The sequence below is a fragment of the Rhinichthys klamathensis genome, unplaced genomic scaffold (assembly GCF_029890125.1).
Source record: "Rhinichthys klamathensis goyatoka isolate OS25496 unplaced genomic scaffold, OSU_Roscu_1.1 h1tg000059l_1, whole genome shotgun sequence".
Taxonomy (NCBI): Eukaryota; Metazoa; Chordata; class Actinopteri; order Cypriniformes; family Leuciscidae; genus Rhinichthys; species Rhinichthys klamathensis.
In genome coordinates, this window is record NW_026606604.1 from 10,180,401 (window position 1) to 10,203,411 (window position 23,011).

Here is a 23,011-nt window from a genome sequence, read left to right on the forward strand (position 1 = left end):
TCCCTTCGTTCAGATGATTGGTTGACGGAAGCAACGGATGTTGTCTTTCTCGGCCAATAGGAATGCAGTGCGCTGCTCGTTGAATATGGAATGGTGATTTCCTGATGTGTTTATGCATCAAGGGAAATGAGTGATGCGTTAATTTATCACGACGGGAAACATGTTTGGATGATAGATAAAAGGTATATTTAGAGGAATAACCTGCCTTTGTTTCATTGTAAACTGAATTGTATTCCTAAATAATGGGGAGCAGACAGTCTAATAAACTTATATTTACAACACATATGACACATGTCACTGTGTAGTTATAGCATGTAGTAAGTCAAATTGCATATGGCGATTTAATAAACCAATTAGGAAGTTAGTCTCACTTTAATAGTTAGCCATTCATTTTAGTTCATTTTGTTTATTTATTCTTAAAGTTCACCCAAAACAAACCTCATTGGTTCTAGCTGAAGCTCAAACGTGATGCGTAGTAACACGAGAATGAACCTCATTGGTTCTCGCACGTCAAGCGAACATGCTTGAGCTTCTGTGATGTGTGAGTTGATGAATGTTTAAATGTGAATAAAAGCCTAAATTAAATCTGTTCATCATATAAAGCGACCGAGTCTCTTCAGAAAATTTGGACTAAACCGCTCAATTCATATGGATTTAGTTTTACAATCTCTTTATGAACTTTTTGAAGCGTCAATAAAGTGGTAGTTGCGGGACAGAAAGCTCTCAGATTTCATCAAAAAGATCTTCATTTGTGTTTCAAAGATGAACGAAAGTCTTACGAGTTTGGAACGATAGGAGGGCGAGTAATTAATGACAGAATGTTCGTTTTTGGATGAACTATCCCTTTAATGTGATATTTGTTGTCTTATTAGAAAAAATATCTAATTGCTCAACAAGGACATCTAGTGGTTGTTGTGTATATTGCATCAACATATTACAATTCACAAAGTTAGAACAGCATTTTGTGCAAAAATTATTTGAAGGATCAGTTTTAACAAACTGATAGCCCAAATTACATAAAATACCATAACTTGTGGACACTTGAAGATATTTGTACAACATAATATTTTTATTTAGTACCATGCAAATGAACTGAAAAGTGCAACGGCTGGCAGCAGGGCGCGAATGCTGTTTTTGTTGTGGCATAGAATGGCTTGTCTGAAAAAGCAATGCTCTGAGTAAACAATGAGATCAATGTGACTGCTGAAGTGTGACAGTGGCAAAGAAAAAACATCAATGAAAGAGTCTGGAGATGGTCAAAGCCAAACCAATCTACTGGACATCTTTACAAGGAATTCATATTCACCAACAAAATCAATCCAAGCGTGATAATTATGTTCTAGATCAATATATCTTACACCAAAATATGCTTTTGTAAAAGGCATCTTGTCAGTCCTTGAACAACATAACAGCACATTCAGTCGTGTCAGATGCTGTCAATGTGGTTGTCTCAAAATGTCTGCATTTCATTGTTTTTTGCAAATTAAATAATAGAGCATGGTAAATATTCCCTTTGGAGTCAAATAATATTTTCCTTTGAATCCAGAGGTCCACAAGTTTTTTGCATGAATCTCATGAAACCTATCAAAAACATGCCCTGGTCATATTTGCCTCTAAAATCCAAAGGATTTTTATTTAATTTTTTTAAAGAAAGCATAAAAATCACATATATATTATGCATAAAAAAATGAATTCTATATTTTAGAACCAGTACGATATTTTTTTTTTGCAATGCAAATATGCAACATTGTTTTCATGACGATGTACATGTTAAAGTAGAGATAAACAGGTTTTACTGCCAAATTATTGTTGCAATTCAAGAATATTGATATGTTAAGAAATGTATTATTTAGTATGAAATATGTAATGATATGGATAAAATTGTAAAGTATATATACAGTACATGATGCAAGTATCTGTTACTACAACCTTAAATTTAGGCTGATTTAAATAAAAGCATTGTATTACACTGAAAATAATGTCACAAAGTCAGAAATATAAATGGTCCTAAACATAGGTTTCATTTTCTTCATGCAAAACACATTACATTTTTATTTTGGGGATTCTAAAGTTAAACGTGACCTGGTGGTGTATTCACGAGATTCGTCCGTTTCTGTACTGTTCTTATTAATTCAAATGTCTATAAAAATGAATAAATTGCAACAAAGTACACATACCTACCCACCTATTAAAATAAACTAAGTCTGATCAGCTAAGGCAGTGTATTTGTGTATCAAAGACTATGACGAAGTCTCAAATTATTCTACTCTCAACGAGAAACTGAAGCTACAACAATATCCTAATATTTGATATGCTTTAAAAGACCATCAGGTCAGGGTATTCTGCACGTAATGTACAATAAAAGATGTTGTTTGTAAAGATAGCAGCTTTAGTAAAGACCACCCCCACTTCCCCTAACATATATTTAAATACAGTACAAGTTTTGAACAGATACACACGAAAACAAATCAAACTTGAACACATTAACACCGAGTAAATGAAATAATCTCGTAATCATTGGATTTATGGCACTGGTGGTGTTGTAGACAGTTCCATTAGTTGAAATTTTCAAAGTTAGTTCACAGTATTGTCTTAAAACATTCTAAAAATATATTTCTATATTTATAGATTGGGTTGTGTACCACAGTATTGTTGTGAGTTGATGCTTTTCAGAAGTGTTGTATGTTCCAGCTCAGGTCTGGTGGTTGCACAGTGCTTCAGAGTCGCTCCATCTCCCTGTGAGGACAGAAAAAGACAAAGGAAAAGCCTTGGTTTGAACCATCAAACGCTGTTGTATTGCATCTGTCACAGCGCTGCCGACGAATACTCACCATTGCTTATTTAAACGCAGCTATTCTTGTAAAGTCACCTGGAAAAAACAGCATTGAGGAAGGTTTAAAATTCACAGAACTGACCCGAGGCTTTCCGTACCACACTAAAACGATCAGAATATTCGGACCCGCATAGGAGGGAACTTGCGCCAATATTTCGACCTCATTTGGTCGAAACGTTGCAATACATTCAACTTTTTATATTTGCTCTTTTTCCGTTGCATGCAAAACTCGTACAGATGCAGTTAAAATGAACACCATCTCGGCCCTCAAGAACAGGTGCCAGGGAAGCAGCCGGGGGATATGTTCATTACAATGAAATATCCATTTGCTTTAATGGATTTTTCATTTCTATTTCATCTCATTTCTATAGCAATTAAAAAGAAATCAAATTTGATATATGATGCAGCGTACTCATGACACACCGTTGGCATATTTCCCAGAATATCCATCTAAAGTTTGATACTTAAAAATGGCTTTGGGGCAGATAACAATATTGATGTGAATACAGAAACATATGAGACATTATTTATCTTTTTTTGGGGGGGGGGTTAAATATAAACCACTTGCTGCATCCAAGTATTATTATTTAATTTAAAGGCTAAATTAATGCTGCCAAATAACACTACCATTCAATGTTTCGGGTCAGTAAGATTTTAAAAGAAGTCTCTTCTGCTAACAAAGGCTGCATTTATTTAATCAAAAATACAGTAAAAATAGTGAAATATTATTACAATTTAAAATAGCCGTTTTCTATTTGAATATGTTGCAAAATGTAATTTATTCCTGTGATCAAAGCTGAATTTTCAGCATCATTACTCCAGTCTTCAGTGTCACATGATCCTTCAGAAATCATTCTAATATGATGATTTGCTGCTTTATTATCAATGATGACTTTTTTTTTTTTACTGCTTAATATTTTTGAGGAAACCGTAACACATTTTCAGTATTCTTTTATCTTATTCTTTTCTGTGACTGGTTACTGTTTAACAGCATATTAATGCAAAGATTATAAATATAAGAGTAATATGGGAACTGATGACGGTTGAGTCATTTGCCATGGATGACAATTTGCATATTCCAACATTTCACATGCAAACTTCTGTGCTGATCTAACTGCTGGTTTACTGCTTTTACTTGGCCTCCGTATGTTCGACTGTCTCACCTGTTCCTGTGTGTGTCTGAGGCGTTCCTCCATCTTCAGGCTTCTGTTCAGCTGCTTTTCCAGATCATGTCCATAGAATTCCCCAGGCTCCAGCTTCCCTGCTGCCCTATGAGAGCAGAACCACAGTGAGCACATGCCCAGGAGATCTGAACAACACGTGATCACACACTTCAGCAGGTGATTTAGCAACATGTTTTTGTTACCCTGATCTTGAAGCGCTCCGTGCGTGGAGAACGTCTGACGTTGAGAATGTGAGGTCTGTTTCACTCCCAGCCTCTAAACATCATCATAGGCAAAGTTTGAACATCAATGAATAACGTATGCTATCGTTGATTGATCAGGATCATTCAATATTACCCGAGTTAAGTTCTTTCACCAATGAAGACATCGTGTTGGTTATGGAGTCTGCAGCTACCAGGAGATCATTTCTTAAATTCCTTCTGGAGCCTTCAAAAAAATAAATCAAATAATTTAATATTAAATATTTATAAAATCATTAAGTAATATTAATATTATTATAATTTATTTAATAATAATAATTAAATTTTCCATAACATATTCCAAAGTAAAATGAGTCACAGGTACAGTTTTGATTTATATAAGTGCATATCAGTATATAATATATACTTTAACTCAGTTTAAAGCAGTGCTTCTCAACTTTTTCGACTCGAAGGACCATATTGTCCACAACAATATTTGAAGGCGCCTTTCCAGTTGGTCATAATTTACTGGTTAATGATTAAGGATAATTATTTAAAAAATAATAATTTTACTCTCAATTTCTACTCCATAAAATATTTTAGCATGGCATAGCTAGAAAAATTGTTATATTCATTTCAATAATAATCATTATTAAAATGGCCATGGACTTTTATGGTCTTATTAACTTACATGACTTTTACAGGTCTACATTTTTAAAGACTTCCTCATTTTTCCAGATTTTCCAGTTTTTGGATGGATTAGACAGTGGGTGGATTTAAATTAATTCCCAATTAATTAAAGAAAAACAGATCTCACATTGAAATATCTTGCTCTAGATGTTTTGGCTTATTTTAATGTTTGTTTTTCCAGATTTTCCAGGACAGGTTTGGGATGGATTAGACAGTGGGTGAATTAAAATGTACTCCTAATTAATTAATGAAAAAAATTTAAATAAATCTTGTTCAAGATGTTTTGGATGTTCAAGAACATTTTAATGTTTGTTTTGTCTCATTTTAAATAATTTTGAGACCCCCTTAGAAGCTTGCTGAGGCCCCCTGGTTGAGAAACACTGGTTTACAGGAAGATTTGGGGTTCAATTTAATCTAGTTAAGCTGTTTACATGGAATCTAGAAAAGCACTATTACTCCAAAATGATCTTTACAGATCAAATAATACAGGTTTTTTACGATTTTTACTGGGGAACCTTCCCAGAACGGCCATGATTGGGCAGGTTTTCAATAGCAATTGGGCTGGTTTGTTACACAAACCTGGCAACCCTGCAGTATATCTTGGTTTTAATTGGCTGAAATTGTTTTCAAATGCAAGAGGAACATGTTGGTTACCCAGAGCGAAGGCCTGCTGCACCTCTCCTCCCAGGCCCATTAGCGAGTCCTGAGGCGTCTGACTGGGTGTGGTATTGCCGGATGTTGATTGGACAGGCATGGGGATGGGTGTGGTATTGCCGGACACTGATTGGATGTTGATCGTGTGGCTGGGGGAGGAGCGAGGGGAGTGGCCAGGGCCTTGGTTCTAGGAAACAAAAGGAGATTATATGACTGTAAGATAAAAATCAAAACTGCTTAATCCAGTGTTGTTATTTTTAACTAAAACTAAAACAGTTAAAATCATTTTCAGGGTTTCTGCAGGTTTTATGAAGGTAAATGTAAGACTTTTTAAAAACAAGTAAATCAAATTTAAGGAATACATTTTTATTAATGTTAACATGTTCTCTAAATGTGAATGTCTAGGGAGAAACAATGATTTGTTTTAGCAACACTTTTAGAGTTTGAAAATACAACTTCCAAAAGATATCCTTTTTTTTTAAAATTCAATTTACAAAAAAAAGTAGCTTGAATCGTTCTGCTTTTAACCACTAGAATATGGAAATAACGTTTACTGTACCTTCTGATCACACTGCAAAAAAGCAATGTTTTTCCTCAGACTCTCTGCCCTGTCTTCCAGTCCAAATGTATTTAGATTCTTAAATCAAGATGCATTTGCTGGAAATGCAAAATGATATAAAATATGAAGTCTTGTTTTCTGTTAAATTTATCCAAATGAAGTGAGCTTATGATTAAACAAGAACAAATATGGTCTCAGAAAGTTTTCATAACTCATTGACATACTGTATATTTTTCAAGACTTCATTTCACATTTGCATCAAAAATATATTTAAATATGTTTAGATATTTGGATTGGAAAACAGGACAAAATTTGGCAGTGCATGCAACATTTAATGCCATGACTATGAATTTAAGACTTTCTGCTCTGATTTAAGACCTTTTTTTAAGGTCTTCATTTTTTAAAACCTTTTAAGACCTGCCGAAACCCTGTTTTTGTTAATTGGCATAAAGGTTAAATATTAGATAAAAATACTTCATTTAAAAAAACTAAAATGCAAATTAGAAATGTTACCTTGGCAACTAACTGAAATAAAAAAAAGTTGAAGTTGAAGTACTACAATGACTTTAAACTAAAATATAAATAAATGTAAAGTAAAGCTAAATAGATTTTTTTTAAATGACAAAGCACATAAAACTATTAAAACCTAAAATACATTCAAATGAAAACTGAAAAAATGACAAATTAAAGCTAATTAAAAAATTAATACATACTGTAACAGCATAAGTATAATTCTAAAACAACACTGAATTAATCATAAAAACACTGCAACATTAGGTGCCCATAGTGTCTGAATAAGTGTCAAAAACATATCATAAAATACATTAATTTTAAAGTTAAATCTTTGTAAATTTAATAATGATCCCAAAAAAAACAAATCTCAGGTCCCTATATGGATTTTTTTGCCAGTTGTTTAGCTAATAATTCATGTCTATAGCACAAACAACAATAAAGGACTTTGAGTTACATATGAAAGTTTATTATTATTATTATTATTATTATAGGGTTAGAAGTTTGTTCAAAATCATACAAAGAAGAATTAGAGTATGTGATCGACATGCTGGAATGTAGTCAGTCTGAATAACAGCATGCGTTAACTTTGATTTGTGCTATAATGTGCTAAATGAACAAAAGTAAGTTCTGGATGCCAAAGACACAACCAACACAACACATTTATTATTATAGTTTAATATTAGGGAGAACAAACGCACAACATACATTTAATCTCAAGTCAGAGGAAGTATATTAGTTGCACTTTATTTTACAGTGCGTGTGTACTTAGCTAAGAAAGTACTGGGTAATATAAGCTAACTACATGGGTTTAGGTTATGTTTAGGGGATGGTTCAGGGTTAGTACCTAGTTATTACCCATTTATTGTACATAGTATGTATGTACATGGGGAAAAGGACTGAAAAATAAAGTGCTACCAGTATATTAATACACAGTTTTGTTACTGACTTACAGCTCTTTTTAGCTCTTCTTCCTGTAGATGGAGCAGTTCAGCTCATTAACAGGGATTTCTGCATCTCCACATTATAAATTTAACTTCTCAAAATTGTCCAATCATCATTTGTTTATGTGTGTGTGTGAGACCTTTTCTACCTTTAACAGAAGCATGAGGTGTTCTAGTTGGACCATAAGTTCTCGGCGGCTATCCTGAAGAGCCGACATCCTCTGCTCCAACTCCTCCTTCCTCTGCCTGAGACAAAGAAAGCCACAAGGTTATCGATATAACTTTGACATTAACTCAAAATGAATTGTGCAAAAATTAACAGCCTAAAAGTGTTGTTTATTTGCATGTGCTCTCTGTGCTGTTTACCACTACATTCACTAAATACATTATGCAAATTGCGTAAACACAAAAAAAAAATCTGTGCCGAACACAATTTGCATGGTGTAGTGCCATGTAGTGCCTGGTTAAACACCCAATCACACCGAGTATGATAAATATAACGATAACGATAAAGATATACTTCTAAAAATCGTTCTAAATGTAAAATAATAGCTGAGTCCACACCACAACTATAACTATAATGGTACAGAGAAACAGTATACTGTAGTTGGAATCAATTTTTCAAAGCAATTTTTTCCAGTTGATGAATGATTGACAGCCAATCAGAATCCATCCTCCTTTAAAGAGCTTGAGCATTTAAAGCAACAGCGCGCTTAAATAAACAGAACGATTTAGTCAGGTGTGGACGCTAATATAGTTATCGTTATCTTTAAAGTTATCGTTCTTGGTGTGAACAGCTTTTATGGGTGGTTTATGAATAAGATGCCGAATTCCCCCAAAAACATTTGTAACAGATGCTTTCTACATTAAAGAAAAGAAAAGCAGGTGAATAAGCATATACAATTTTTTATTTACTATAGTTCGTCCCTGGGAACCATGTTCTTAACTGTGGTATTTGCAGTATGTTTTAATTATATGTAAAAATCTATTTTCCATAAATGTAACTATGATGTTCATTATGAAAATAATAATTACATAAAAACAAATTTAGAAACCAAAACTGCTACACAAAACAAGCAGATTCTCTCACTTCCCTAATCTAGAACTTTTGCACCAAAATATAGTGTTACTACAATTAATGTTACTTGAGTAAAACCACAGTAAAGTTTCTAAATTGAAGGACTAGAGCTTATTTAAATATGCACGCTTGACTCAGTTCACCATTCAAATCTGCCTTGGTGATGTCTACAAACAGGAAGGAGTCTCAGTGTTGCAAATTGCTTTTAAAGTACTTTCACTCGTTCATTAGAGGAGCCATGATCAGGTTACACTCACTTTCAATGCAGTCTATCTCGTAACCATCAGCATCTGCTGTTCACCACATCCGATCCGGTTTCAGGTCTGATTCACGGCTGTACGCTCCGTGCGTGTGTGTGTGTGTGTGCTTACCTGAGCAGTCTCAGTTCAGCCAGTAACATTGGGTTTTGTTGGTTTTTGTCTAATGGAGGCTGGGAAGCTTCTTCATGTTGTTGTCTCAGGCGTTGTATCTCTTGCAAAATCTCCCTGAAAATACACAATTTATTAACTTTAAGAATGCAAATTCAGATCACTGTGCAATAGTACCATAATAAACAGTCTCATACTCACTTGTTCTTGTTCTCTAGCTCGGCGATAAGTTGCCGCTGCTGTTTATTGGTGTCCAGACAGAGAGAGATGTCTGCTGGGACTCTGGTCTTCTGTTAACAATAGTCAGATTATAGAGTTGTTTACATGAATTTATTTACATATATCTATGGTTAAAGATGAAGTGTGTCATTTCTCTGCCACAAGCTTAATTGCACAAATAATTGCAAGTGTAATTGCAAATATAAAGGTTGTTTCAAAACTGGTTTTCCAACTACCAACATACACTACCATTGTCCATAACATCTTATCGTCATTTTGATTGGCCGTCTTACCACTGCAGCTCCATCAGCAGCCAATCGGGAGGCGTAACGGGCAATGAGGCAGTGCTCATCATCTTGGTTATTACTGCTCTCTTGGAAACTATCAATCAGGGAAAGGAACAAAGCTCAGTCAACTACAATACTACAATTACTAGTTCAGAATCACAAAAGCTTTTACTGCAACATTACTATAGCAATTAGTAGCCTATGCAAAGTTAGTTTATAATAATAATAATAACATATACAGTATATATATATATATATATATATATATATATATATATATATATATATATATATATATATATATATATATATATTATAAATTTACTTTGCATACATTAATACATATACTGTTTTGCTAAATATTTTTGTGTTTTCATATTGAAAATCACAAGAAAGTTCTTGCAAAATTTATAAAATAGGTTTTATAAATCAAAAGAACATATTTTTAGTGAAATAAGTCACCAATAATACCCTAATGGCAGAATAAAATAGCATTGCCAGCACATTTCAGGATCTAAGCAAAGCATGAAGACCATAGAGCCCCAGTTTCCCCCAAAAAACATTGCAATGTTAGGAGCAAATGCAAGGATAATCTCCATATTAGACAACTTTGCTGGGAAAACACAGCCATAGCTAAGGGTGTTGCGTAATGGGTAAACATATGTGCATATACTGTAGCTGAAGGTATAGGTTCCTATGGACGGGAAAAATCACATCCTTGAGCAGATCAGCCTTTCAGATAGAAAAACACACCTGTTTAAAGACTTGTGGCTAAAGTAGATCATTGATGGTGTATTTTCTGTTTTTCCATACCAAATAGATGCACAAAATGACACAAAATCCACACACACAAAAAAGACCCATTTACACGTTCAAAACAATGCATATGTTCATCATTAATCAAATTAGAAGTTTACAATTAGGTCAAAAAAATTTGTCATAAAAATGAGAGGTCAAATTAGAGTTTGGGATGGATTCATTTAACTCCTGTCACTGTGTGTCCTTAAGGAAACGTTTGTCTTTTCAGTTTTGTTTTTTGATAATTTTATCCAATTTGACATTGCATTTATCACTTACATGCATTCCCTTGGAATCAAACCCATAATCTTTATCTAATGTTTGAGATACAGGAATGCTATATAAAGCATTTCAAATTACATACTTGAAATAGTAAAGTATAAATCTATAGATTATAAAACAATATTTTTGTGCATTCATATAACTTCTATTGTATAGTTTATTGCTAAATAGCCATATATACTGTATATACATTATTTGAGAGTCCAGGGAGACATTCACTACTGAGCTGTTTTGGCACGATTCCTGTTCCCATGGAATTGGTGAATTATGGATAGTGTAGGATTATGGGTAGTGTATTTCTTCACTGGGAATTCAGCGATTAATCATGATTTTTGAAATCACACTCTATAGAAGCATATTGCTAGCTCATGGTAGTTCTTTACTAAAAAATGTATTCATTCGTGCTGAAAGTCAATCTCTCTGTGGTGAAAAGGAAGGGCATTTTTACCTCTGGACTGTTGTGCTCTATGGCAGTGAAATGTAATATGATCAACACAGAGTAAAAACACTGCTTAAACACAACAAAAGCCTAGCCAGTTAGCAAGCTGCAAACATAAGACAGAATTGTGGCCAGAATAGTCACCATCCCACATCTGGGATCCTTTCTACAACTCAGGAATTAAATTAGGAACATTTCAAATGTGGAAAGACTTTCAAATGATAGTTTGACATTAACAATGTTGTATTGAATTTAGCGTATTACCAGATTGACATGGTGACCTAAGCTATAAAAACAGATTAGGAAGAAAAGTGCCACAGCAACCTCAGACAGACCGACAGCTCACACTGACCATGAACGGTCCTTTCGGAGGAGATTCACATAAAGTCCGATAAGTATGTGCTCGTCTGCGAGCCTATCCGCAATATCGAGGCTGTACTGAACCCTGAAACCACGTTTCAGAAACACAGATGACGTCACAATGACTTTTCAGAAGCAACTTTCTGCAGTTGTAATGGTGGAGTCACACAACTTTCTTTTAATTTGAATGTATTAAATGTATGTATTATGTATTTTTATTAACTAACATTAACAAAGATAAATAAATACTGTAAAAAATTTATTGTTAATTGCTAGATAAAGTTAGTTACGGCATTAACTAACGTTAACTAATGGGACCTTACTGTAAAATGTTACCAAAAACACAGAATGCAAACAATACTTTAGTTAGAGTTGATGTCATATTTATCTTGATGCAAATTAAATAGGGTTGTGCGGGATGGAAGTACAATTCATTTAATATGTCATTATGTTGACAAAATTTTGAAATTTGCTATTTTTTCTTGGCTGAACAAATGACAATCTGATACAAAACAATCCCTCACAGCCTTGTTTTTATTTGCATCTACTCAAAACATTTCCATGTAGCCCATTGGAAGTCATTACAAGATCTTTCTTTATTACTTCATAATCACTTAGAACAGTTGACATATACACATTATTTCAACCAGGCTAACTTACCCTTTGCCTTTTAAAAGATCTGGGGTCGTCCGGGAAAACAGCTTCATTTGCTTTGTCTCATCAAGAGCACTTTTTACCCCCAAAATGAGATATAATAAAACAAATTAATGAGCAACTCATGTATACTTAAACAAACATGTTTAGAACACACCATAAAGGGATCTGAACATGCGTCAAAACCAGTGTAATTTTAGTATAATTTATAATCATTTATATAGTTTTGCGTTATTTATTCGAATTTGGTTATTTTTTTAGATTTTCAGTTTTAGCAATTTTTTATATGCTTGTCATTTTATTATATATATATATTTCATTTCAATTTTAGTACTTCAACTTCAACTTATTGGTAACACTTTACAGGTTCCATTTGTTGACATTAGTAAACTAGATTACCGGTAGTTAACTTAACTTGAACTAAAAACGAACAATACTTCTACAGCATTTAATAATCTTAGGTAATGTTAATCATTAACAAAGGCTAATAAATGCTGTAAAAATATATTGCTCATTGTTAGTTTTGTTAAAGAATTAACTAATGTTAACAGATGAGACCTTTTTGTAAAGTGTTGCCACTTATTTCAGTTGGATGACAAGGAAACATTTCTAACTTTCATTCAAGTTTAAGTGTACAATATGTATAATTTATTTGATTTCAGCTTTATTTCATAAAAAAATGACTTTGAATAGTTTTAGTTACCAATAACAACACTTAACATCAAACATCATTCTGTTGAAAGTTTGTGCTGTCCAGTTTTATACTCACGTTTTGCTGGAGTAAGGGTTTCCTGAGGAAGGCATGGAGTGAGAGAGCATGTATTCATTCCCACTGTTCACAGGTCTGGGAGGCCTGGAGGAAATAACAATACTGTACTGCCGTACTGTAGTGCCAAATATCTCAATGTGTCTAAGATTAGTTATGCCCATCAAATTATTGTGAAATCCTACAACATATGAGGATATATGTCTCTATATCACTTTACTTACCATGTGTCACTGTTTTTCAGCATAAAAGCGAAAAACACAAGGCAGGAAAATGTTAGCATGCACAATTCATGATAAATTCATTGTACAGTCATATAGTCAACAATTTGACACTATCCATCTGAGCAAAATGTGAGTTCACGTACACAACATGAGTGAGGTTGAGCGGTTTCTCGGGTGTATCGGAGAACATCGGGTAAGGAGGCTCTCGACTGGAGGCGCAGCTCAGAGATTTACTGAGAGCGTCTGACAACTTCTTAGCTGGAGATTTCTGGAGAAAAATAAAGAACTGTAGTGAACCAGAAGAATTGATATCCATAAGAATACATATAAATGTTTAATGAAAAGGATTTTCTCAACTCTTCTTTTTTAAATGTAAATGTTTTATGTAGAAATACATAGAGTATCATAAGAGAGATTATTTACATATAGAGGTCTTAAATGTACAATAACAGATAATACATGTTTAATTCTAGTCAGGGATGGGATGGAAAATGGTCATGTACAAATTATTTAATCACTTCCCCAAATTTTCTTTTTTGGTAAATATTGTGTAAAATACATGTTTATTTCATTTCAGCAATTTTGTGTACATTTCCCCTGCCATCATTAAAATGATTGTACTGTATTGTACACAAGCCGTTCAATAGTTTGGGCTCTATACGATCTTTTCTTTTCTTTCCTTTTTTTAAGAAATTAATACTTTTATTCAGCAAGGTTGCATTGAATTGATCAAACTTAACAGTAAAGACATTTATAATGTTACAAAAGATTTATATTTCAAATAAATGCTGTTTCCTCAAAAATATGAAGCAGCACAACTTTTTTCAACATTGATAATAATAATAAATGTTTATTAGAATGATTTCTGAAGGATCATGTGACACTGAAGACTGGAGTAATGATGCTGACAATTCAGCTTTGATCACAGGATTTCTTTTTTTATTATTATTATAAATTTTTTTTTTTTTACAATATATTAGAATAGAAAACAGTTATTTTAAATTGTACAAATATTTCACAATATTCCAAAACAAATGCGGCCTTGGTGAGCATAAGAGACTTTTGACCGAACCCAAACATTTGAACGGTAGCCTATAGTTTATACACAGTCAATATATCGCCATGTTGGCATCAGCATTTGAAAAACCCATATTAGTCAGCTTGACAAAAAGAGAAAAAAAATGTAAATGCTACCAAAGAAGTGAATTCATTGTGCAGAGTCAGATTTAGACTGGTGTCATGACATTTAGTATAAAGGCATAAAGTGATTTGACTGTTTGGATGACGGGACTCAGGCCGTCACTGACACTTACTCACAGTCACGATCCCACAAGGCCGTTCACCTACCCATGACATGTACTCCTTCATCTGGTGCTGGTTGCTATGGCTGCCCGAGGCATGGCCCCTCCAGAAACACTCTTGGCAAAGTTGGTAATTATCACATTGTTGGCACCGGTAGCGGAATCCCATCATGCTCTGGCCGTGGCAGTAGGAGCACTCAACAGGATGAAAGACTAGAGAGGAGAGGGGCAAAATAAAGTCAGCTCTACTAATCAAGAGCAGTAACAATATTTGTCATTCATTTAAGTTATAATATATATAAATGTTTTGCTGTAAAAAAGTGTAGAATGACGCACCGTTTTCAACATTTGCCAGCCGATGCATCAGCGGTAACCAAACCAGACACTGAGGAGGAGGATCCGACATGAATGTGTCAAGAAACACATTGAGCGAGACCTTTTTCTGTGGAAGGCCAGCGGTTAGTAAACAAATGAGTCAATAAATACCATGTACAACATACAAGTGAAAAACAAAGTTTTTTACATTTTCTGAAGAAATTGTGAATGGTGCTAGCCCACGCAAAACTTTCTGGTGGTTGCAAGGACGCTGCTATGTTTTTGAGTTTTATTGTCCGCCGTGCAATGAAACATACCATTCAAAAGTTTGTGCTTTTGAAAAGCTTTTTGAAAGAAGCCTCGTCTGCTCACTGAGATTGCATTTATTTCATCAGAAATACAGTAAAAACAGTAATATTGTGAAATATTATTCAAACTTTAAAAAAGCTGCTTTCTATTTGAATATATTTTAAAATGTAATATATTTTTGTGATGCAAAGCTGAATTTTCAGCATCATTCCAGTCTTCAGTGACAAATGTTCCTTCAGAAATCATTCTAATATGCTGATTTGCTGCTCAAGAAACATTTATTATTAATATAAATGCTGAAAACAGATGTGCTGCTTAATATTTTTGTGGAAACCATGATCATATTTTATTAGGATTCTTTGATGAATACAAAGCTCAAAAGAACAGCATTTACAACATTATAAAAGTCTTTAACTATCACTTCAAATCAATTTTAGTAATCCTTGCTGAATAAAAGTATTAATTTCTTTCAACAAACAAAAAGTAACTGATCCCAAACTTCCGAATGATAGTGTAAGTCTGACTGCTTAAATAAGTAATAGCACGCCTCGAATGTATCATATGATAGGCGCATATTTATGCATGGAATTACATTAAATATATATGTGTGTGTGTGTGTGTGTGTGTATATACACTGTATATGTTCACAAACCTCTTGTGGAAAGCAGCTTCTCGTGGACTGCTCAGTGTACCCAAAAGATGGTCCCTCAAAAACCGTCATGGGCAGTTTCAGCACGTCCCTTAGGAACTGGTCAAACTGTGAGTATATCATTATACCATTTGGGTCCGATATCTGTGAAAATACATCTTGAGAAAAAAAGACAAGCATCAGGAGTGATCAATTTTTTTTTTTTTTTTAAAGAAACTATGTTCATTTAGATCCAGGTAGATTTTAATAACTCAAAGCGTGATGCAGACAGGAAACAATTTTCCTTATTTAATGTATAGAAATGTTTAGTTCTTCATCTAAATATCAGCATATACTGTACACTACCCTAAAAAGGTTGTGTGGGTGTGTGGGGTAAAAAAGAAATGAATAGTTTTCTTTAGCATGGATGCATTAAATTAATAAAAAGTGACAAATTTATTTTTTTAAAATCTGTTCTTTTGAACTTTCGGTAACACTTTAGTTTAGGGTCCAATTCTCACTATTAACTAGTTGCTTATTATCATGCATATTTCTAGGGTATTGGCTGTTTATTAGTACTTATAAACCACATATTAATGTGTTTTATTAATTAATTATTCAGCATGACCATATTCTATATCCCTTATCCTACCCAATACCTAAACATAACAACTACCTTACTAACTATTAATAAGCAGTAATTAGGAGTTTATTGAGGCAAAAGTCATAGTTAAAAGTGAGAATTGGACCAAACTTTCTATTCATCAAAGACTTTTATAAACAGTTTTTAACATTGATAATAATAAGAAATGTTTCTTGAGCAGCAAACCAGCATATTAGAATGATTTCTGAAGGTGAGCATACAATGCTTCTTTAAAAAACATTAAAAAAAATATTAAGGACCCCAATCTTTTAAACGTTAGTGTAATCTAAAGTTTCATTACTAGGAATGAATCAGCAGAAACGAGGCGAAAAGTTTTAACTACACTTCCAACTATACTGACATGGTCATGAGAGGCAAATATGCCTTTCAAATATGACTTTCAAGTAACGACAGCTGCTCTGACCTTTAAAATGATGATAGAATGATTAATTCTGTCCATTCACTTAAGTGTCCATTAATCAGCATCAAACCATTGAACACTCATCAGTTCAAAGGCAAAGCCAAAGTGAAACTTACATCGTAGTTTATCCAAAATCTTCCCTCCACAGAGGGCAGCCAGGGCCATCTTCACCACAAAAACAGAGATCTTTCCCACACCTTCCCTAGAAAAGACACAATCGTCATCTAACACATTTAGGCCAGGTTTCACAGACAAGGCTTAGTCTAGTCCCAGACTACAATGCATCTTTGAGGCTGTTACGCAACTTGCACTGGCATATCTAAAAATATGTCAGTGTCATTGTTTTGTCTCAAGATGCACACCAGTAATGTTTTTTCTAAGGCATGTTCATAAAAAACTACTTAAATGTCCTAATTAAACTAAGGTTTAATCCTGGCTTAATCTAAACCCTGTCTGTGAAACCAGGCCTTAGACGGTCACATATAGCAAAGCAAGTGATGTATAAAGAAATTCTAGTTAGATCAAGTGAAGACAATGAAGTGCCATGTACTTCAAATCAATTTTATTCTTTCTACACTTAAATTAATGTCATACTAGACAGATTTAAGGTAGCTCTGCACTACAAAAAAATGCTAGTATTTTTGTCTTGTTTCCAGTCCAAATATCAAACATTTCTTAAATCAAGATGCATTTACTAAAGTTGTAAAATGACATAAGATATTAAGTCTTGTTTTCTGGGGGAATTAATCAAAATTAAGTGAGTTTTTGCTTAAAACAAGCAAAATTATCTGCCAATGGGGTCAGAAAAATAATCTTGTTTCTGTTTGAATTATGATTATTTTTCTTACCCCATTGGCAGAAAATTTTACTTTTTTAAAGCATCAACTCACTTAATTTGAATGAATTCCCTCGGAAAACAGGATATAATATCTTATGGCATTTCACTCATATAGTAAATGCATCTTGATTTAAGAATTTTTAGATATTTGGACTGGAAACAAGACAAAAAGTACTAAGTAAGAAAAGCATTTTTTTGCAGTGTGCAGATGATTCAGTCAGGGTTTCTTACGGGTCATAGGCCGCTAGCAGGAAGTTGAGGAGGAACGAGATAGACTGGTCTACATTGATCTGGTGGGTTGTGGGCAAGCGCTTGTTCAGCTGGTAAAAGATGGTGGACAGTATTGCTTGCAAATTTGACACTGAGAACTCTGTGTTGAGGTCCATGGAGTTGAGTCTGTTTTCCCGGAACACCTCGATAATATTCCAGATGTCCACCAAATGCACTGCAAGAAGCAAAGAACAAATGGCAATATCTGGAATTGCATTATTTCCAAAGACTGAAGCTACTGTGAATACTAAATAAAGTTGCAATCAGAATGTTTGTGTCAAAAAACACTTATTAAAGTTATATTACAGTACAATCTTTTGCAGTAAACACCCTCAAACTTACAATTGCACCTCTTCTGAATGAATCTCAGCTTGCATGCTGTCCTATACGTGGACAATCTGATGGAGTCCAGATCTAGTGCACCTGTGAGATCAAAACATCACATTTACTGAACGTACAGTACATGGCAGACCATACAGTTTAAATCAGCCTAAGATGTCTTAGCCGGTTTAAGACGGTCTAGCTGGTCTTCCAACCTAGTCAAGCTGGTGTTTAGGTGGCTTTGGCAGGTGGTCAACCATCCAAAACCTGTCTAAAACCAGCAAAACACACTAGACTAGACAACATAGCTTGGCTAGGTGTGAAGAACAAGTAACCTAACCACTTTAGGCTGGTTAAGAAAGGTTTTTTTTTCTCAACAGGGAAATTATTTGAAGAACTGTTAGCATGTCTAGACCATCAATAAAAAAGTTGGGGTTGGTAATATTTTTTTTATGTTTTTGAAAGAAGTCTCTTCTGCTCACCAAGACTGCATTTATTTCATTTAAAAAATGCAGTTAAAATTGTGAAATATTATTACACTTTAAAATAGCTATTTTCTATTTGAATATATTGCTAAATGTAATTTATTCCTGTGATCAAAGCTGAATTTTCAGCATCATTACTCAGTATCACGTGATCCTTCAGAAATCTTTCTAATATGATGCTGATTTGCTGCTCAAGAAACATTTATTATTATGATCAATGTTAAAAACAGTTTAATATTCTTGTGGAAATGGTGATATATTTTTTCATGATTCCTTGATTAACAGAGCATTTATTTAAAATAAAAATCTTTAGTAAAATTATATTTAAAAAAAGTAAAAATATGAATCCTTAGTTACTGAAAAGAAGAACTAATTTCTTTAAAAAAAATCTTACTGACCCCAAACTTTTGAACAGAAGTGTATTTCCTATTATCAGCATGTTAGCTTGATTATGGATTAATGAGTTAAATACATACGCATTTCAGCAAACAGTAGTCTTCTGTCTGCCATGGTGCTTCTGTTGCGGCCAGACTCTTCAATCATTCTGCGAAACATCACACATACAGAAAACAAAAGGACAATGTGACAGGCGTCCCACAGCTGTGAAGGCAAACTGGGCTGAAAATAGATCTTTTGAGGAATTAACAATCATTATGGGTAAAACAACATTTATAATGTATTACAATACTCTCCACAGTTTTGAGCTCTATCAAAACTCCACTGCAAATTTAATAAGACTAATAAAATAAAAAAAGAAACTGTATATAACAATACACAACAACAAGATAAACTCAAGACACTAAAGTGCTACATAAATGTCAGATCTGCCTAATTCGACTTGCTTCAGACAAGTTACAGATGAATTTGCAACAAAATTGCGAGTTTGATCGGACCCACAACCTTTGACGTCAACAACAATAGATATGGAAAGCACTTTCTCCTCCTTTTTAAAAGATGATAAGACTATTTACTTTGCTATTCTAACTATACACAATTATTGCTAATTGCATTTCATCATTTGTACTGTATTTAGCACTGTGTTTCCCTGCTGTCTGCAACCCTATACCAGAATAGACCTGTGACCCACTACTGACATGTTCCTTGGTGTAATTCATGTTTATCTCCCTGGCTTCTTCTATAGAGACATTTTGTCATGATTCACATTGTAGACAGTAACAGAGGTTTTGGACTCCACTTGTGACCTTGATTAAAAATAACATTTACAAGATCACTGCCTTGTGACATTCAGTACAATACCATCTTCTTTTACTGCGACCAAACAACAGCTGTATCGTATGGAAGAAACTATTGAAAAGATCATTGAAACTTTTATCTCACAATTCTGACTTTTTTTCTAAAAAATAAAGTCAAATTCTAAGAGAAAAAAGACTGACTTTTTTCCCCAGAATCGTGAGTTTATATCTCGCAATTCTAACTTTTTTCTCGCAATTGCGAGTTTTTATCTCCCAAATCTGACTTTTTTTCTCAGAATTGTGAGATATAAACTCGAAATTGTGAGTTATAAAGTCAGAATTGCGAGATTTAAACACAATTGCAAGTTATAAAGTCAGAATTCCGAAATATAAACACAATTGCGAATTATAAAAACAGAATTGCGAGATTTAAATTTACAATTGCGAGTTATAAAGTCAGAATTGTGTGTATATACAGTAAACTCGCAATTTGACTTATTTTCTCAGAATTGTGAGATATAAACTATGTCTTAGATTGGTTCGTACCATCATAACCTTAAATGCCATGCATTAAAAATGCTTTAATACTATGAAAACTTTTAAATCAGGTTTTCCCTTCTCTTTAAAACAACACCTGGATTAAACCATAAGAGGAAACATGAGTTTGATCTCCTAGAGAAGTTAAACTCCATCCTTCACAAAGCTTTTAATGCTCAGTTAACTTTAAGGAATGTTCAATCACAATCCCAGAGATCCCAGAGTTCAGAACAACACGGGGACAAAGCACTACACATCCAACCATCGCTATCAAATTCACCTGCAGATGTGAAAAATATCCAGAATGCACTGCAAAAAAAAGTCCATCCATCAGTAATGTGACACTTATCTACCCTATTGAACTCACATCAGAGATAAACAAGCTGCCACAGCGTAATTAAGTGTAATTTAGTGTTTTGGTTCACTGTTTCAACACTGCATCTATCATGTTAAACCAAATGGAAGCGATATAAACAAACCGTTGCTATGAAAACAACAAATACACGTGACAATTCAAACCAGATACCCTTCAGACAGCACCATAGTCCTCCTCTTGCTTATTTATGAGTGATCAATACAAGTCTGAAAGGTTTTAATAACGCTTTTCGTCAGGTCGAAACACAACAAAAGCGTCCCTTCGAGTTCTTGGCAGCCGACTGAAATAAGAACCCGTCAGGATCCAGCATGTGTTGCCTCTATCTTTAACCTCCAATGAGAGAGACTCACATTCTTGTTGGACTAGCTCTGGTTGCAAGTTTGTACCGTCCCCTATCCCTCCACTGGGAGGCCTGGTCCTGTAAGAAGGGCCTGTGGAGTTGTTTGCAGTTTAAAGACTCTGTGTGAAATTATTAGGCAAAATGATGAGGCTACGCAAGAACGGCTTGCTAGAGAGGACTGTAATTCAAGCCCTCTAATGGGACATTTCTAGAGAGATGCCATATTTCACAGAGTCACTCGTCTAATATTTCGCGCTCTCTCCCTTTCTCCTTTTATTGTGGCTCTGGGATCTCCAGGTCTATAAATATCCTTTTGGACAGTCGGTGGCATCCAGGCATTTTGAGGCCGACTCCGTTTTTTGTCACTCTCTGTGGGTGATTTATTTAGTATGGCAGGTTGAATGAAAAACATGAAATTGTGCTTTTTGATGTTGTTCGCCCTTGAAGTCGGTTGGCATATAATACGTCCAGATCTGACCTGGAGGACAAAGTCATGTTCTACATGAAGCAGCTGTTCGAAGTGTCTTCATAGAGTAATTAGCACTGGATTACTTGCATTAAACCGTCTGTGGGAGGAACTGATAGCAGCTAATGTTGCTGCATTTTTCCAAAACTACATAATGCATCTATTTGAGAAACGACATTGCTACAGTACATGTCCCATATGAAACTGACATCAAAGCAGGCTAAAATTGAATATTTTTGGCCGTGCAGTGTATATATATATATATATTATACTGTATACCATTCAACATGAAATCAGTAATATAAACATTACAACGACTCCAAAGCTGTTCGGTTAAGGTAAAAAAGTTACTTAGTTCACCTTTAAATAGGCAAATGCTTAAGAGTCTATGATTGGATCATTATTGCAGTGATTATTATGGATCTATCGTGTTATTTGTTTGGCAAGAGTTCTTCTAACCCTAATTGATGGAGAGTTTAGCTTTTCATTTCTTAAACAACCATGTAGGAAAACACATCATGGCCATATTCCAGGATGACAATGTCAAGATTCATCAGGCTCAAACTGTGAAAGAATGGTTTGGAGGAGCATGAAGAATCATTTCCACACATGAACTGGCACCTCTGAGTCCAGACCTTAAATTCATTGAGAGTCTTTGGGATGTGCTGGAGGAGACTTTACAGAGTGCTGGACTCTTGCATTGTCAATACAAGATCTTGAGCAAACACATATGCACCTCTTGATGGAAATAACATCACAACATTTATTTCCATCAAGAGGTGCATCAATTTTTGTATTGACAATGCAAGAGTCAAGCACTCTGTAAAGTCTCCTCAATTTAAATCCAAACAGCGACCTCTTTTTTTTTTTTTGGCCGGACAGTGTATATATTTATGTAAAATTTGGTACTGTCTTGTGTTGCTTGAAGTCCTAAAATCTATGTCAATTAACCAGTGGTCACTACAGTCAATGTCACAGAATTTTTAGATTATTATGCATTATCTAAAACACATAAAGCTGCAAATTGGATTCCATGAGAACTCTATCCACAGCAAAGTGACCCATTACTCAACCTAACTGATTTTTCCCCCAATCAGACACAGTAACTCCCTGTATGCTACTCTGATTGTCATGGTACCACTATGAAGCAGCACAGCACTCTGGGTAAAGTCTCACAGCCCTTTCAGACTGTGATTTACATGTAGCTGTTTACAGGAAAGTCTTTCTAATGTTGTCGATGCTGTCTTCTTCTCATTCATCTCCAATTCTTTTTAACCACATGAATAGATGAGTTCATGCAATGGTGCACTTCAAAAACAACATCTATTTAATACAGCACAGCAAATAAAGAAATACCTTTTATGAAAGCAGATTAACTTTATGTGCATGTAGGACCTACTATCTATTTTCCAAACATCTTGGTACTCAAATTCCACTTAAAGTACAGAAAATACAAATAAAATGCCAACAATGTATAGGCCATTTCATTTGTAAGATGAGTATTCACAGACCTAGGGAAATTATACAATTATGAAAAAAA

The 23,011-nt window shown here is 34.3% G+C and overlaps 1 protein-coding gene across 8 annotated transcripts; it reads right to left on the minus strand.

The window, feature by feature from the left end:
* Positions 1 to 2,077: 2,077 nt before the first annotated feature.
* Positions 2,078 to 20,960, minus strand: dtna (dystrobrevin, alpha). 8 transcript variants are annotated; one of them, XM_056249326.1, is made up of 24 exons: positions 20,816 to 20,960; positions 19,036 to 19,103; positions 18,096 to 18,176; positions 17,715 to 17,928; positions 16,762 to 16,847; positions 15,606 to 15,760; positions 14,666 to 14,771; positions 14,376 to 14,542; positions 13,172 to 13,296; positions 13,029 to 13,037; positions 12,808 to 12,891; positions 12,045 to 12,113; positions 11,377 to 11,469; positions 9,512 to 9,599; positions 9,201 to 9,289; positions 9,003 to 9,116; positions 7,703 to 7,799; positions 7,563 to 7,583; positions 5,541 to 5,727; positions 4,354 to 4,443; positions 4,200 to 4,272; positions 3,997 to 4,102; positions 2,832 to 2,869; positions 2,078 to 2,736 (listed from the first exon to the last, which is right to left on the minus strand). In XM_056249326.1, the coding sequence occupies exons 1-23, from the start codon at positions 20,830 to 20,832 to the stop codon at positions 2,852 to 2,854; spliced, it is 2,157 nt and encodes a 718-aa protein (XP_056105301.1). In that variant the 5' UTR covers positions 20,833 to 20,960; the 3' UTR covers positions 2,078 to 2,736; positions 2,832 to 2,851. The 8 variants fall into 8 exon arrangements, 7 of the variants coding, with proteins under 7 accessions (XP_056105301.1, XP_056105302.1, XP_056105305.1 ...); XM_056249327.1 differs by lacking the exon at positions 13,029 to 13,037; XM_056249330.1 differs by lacking the exon at positions 11,377 to 11,469 and having other exon boundaries at positions 20,816 to 20,959.
* Positions 20,961 to 23,011: the final 2,051 nt, after the last annotated feature.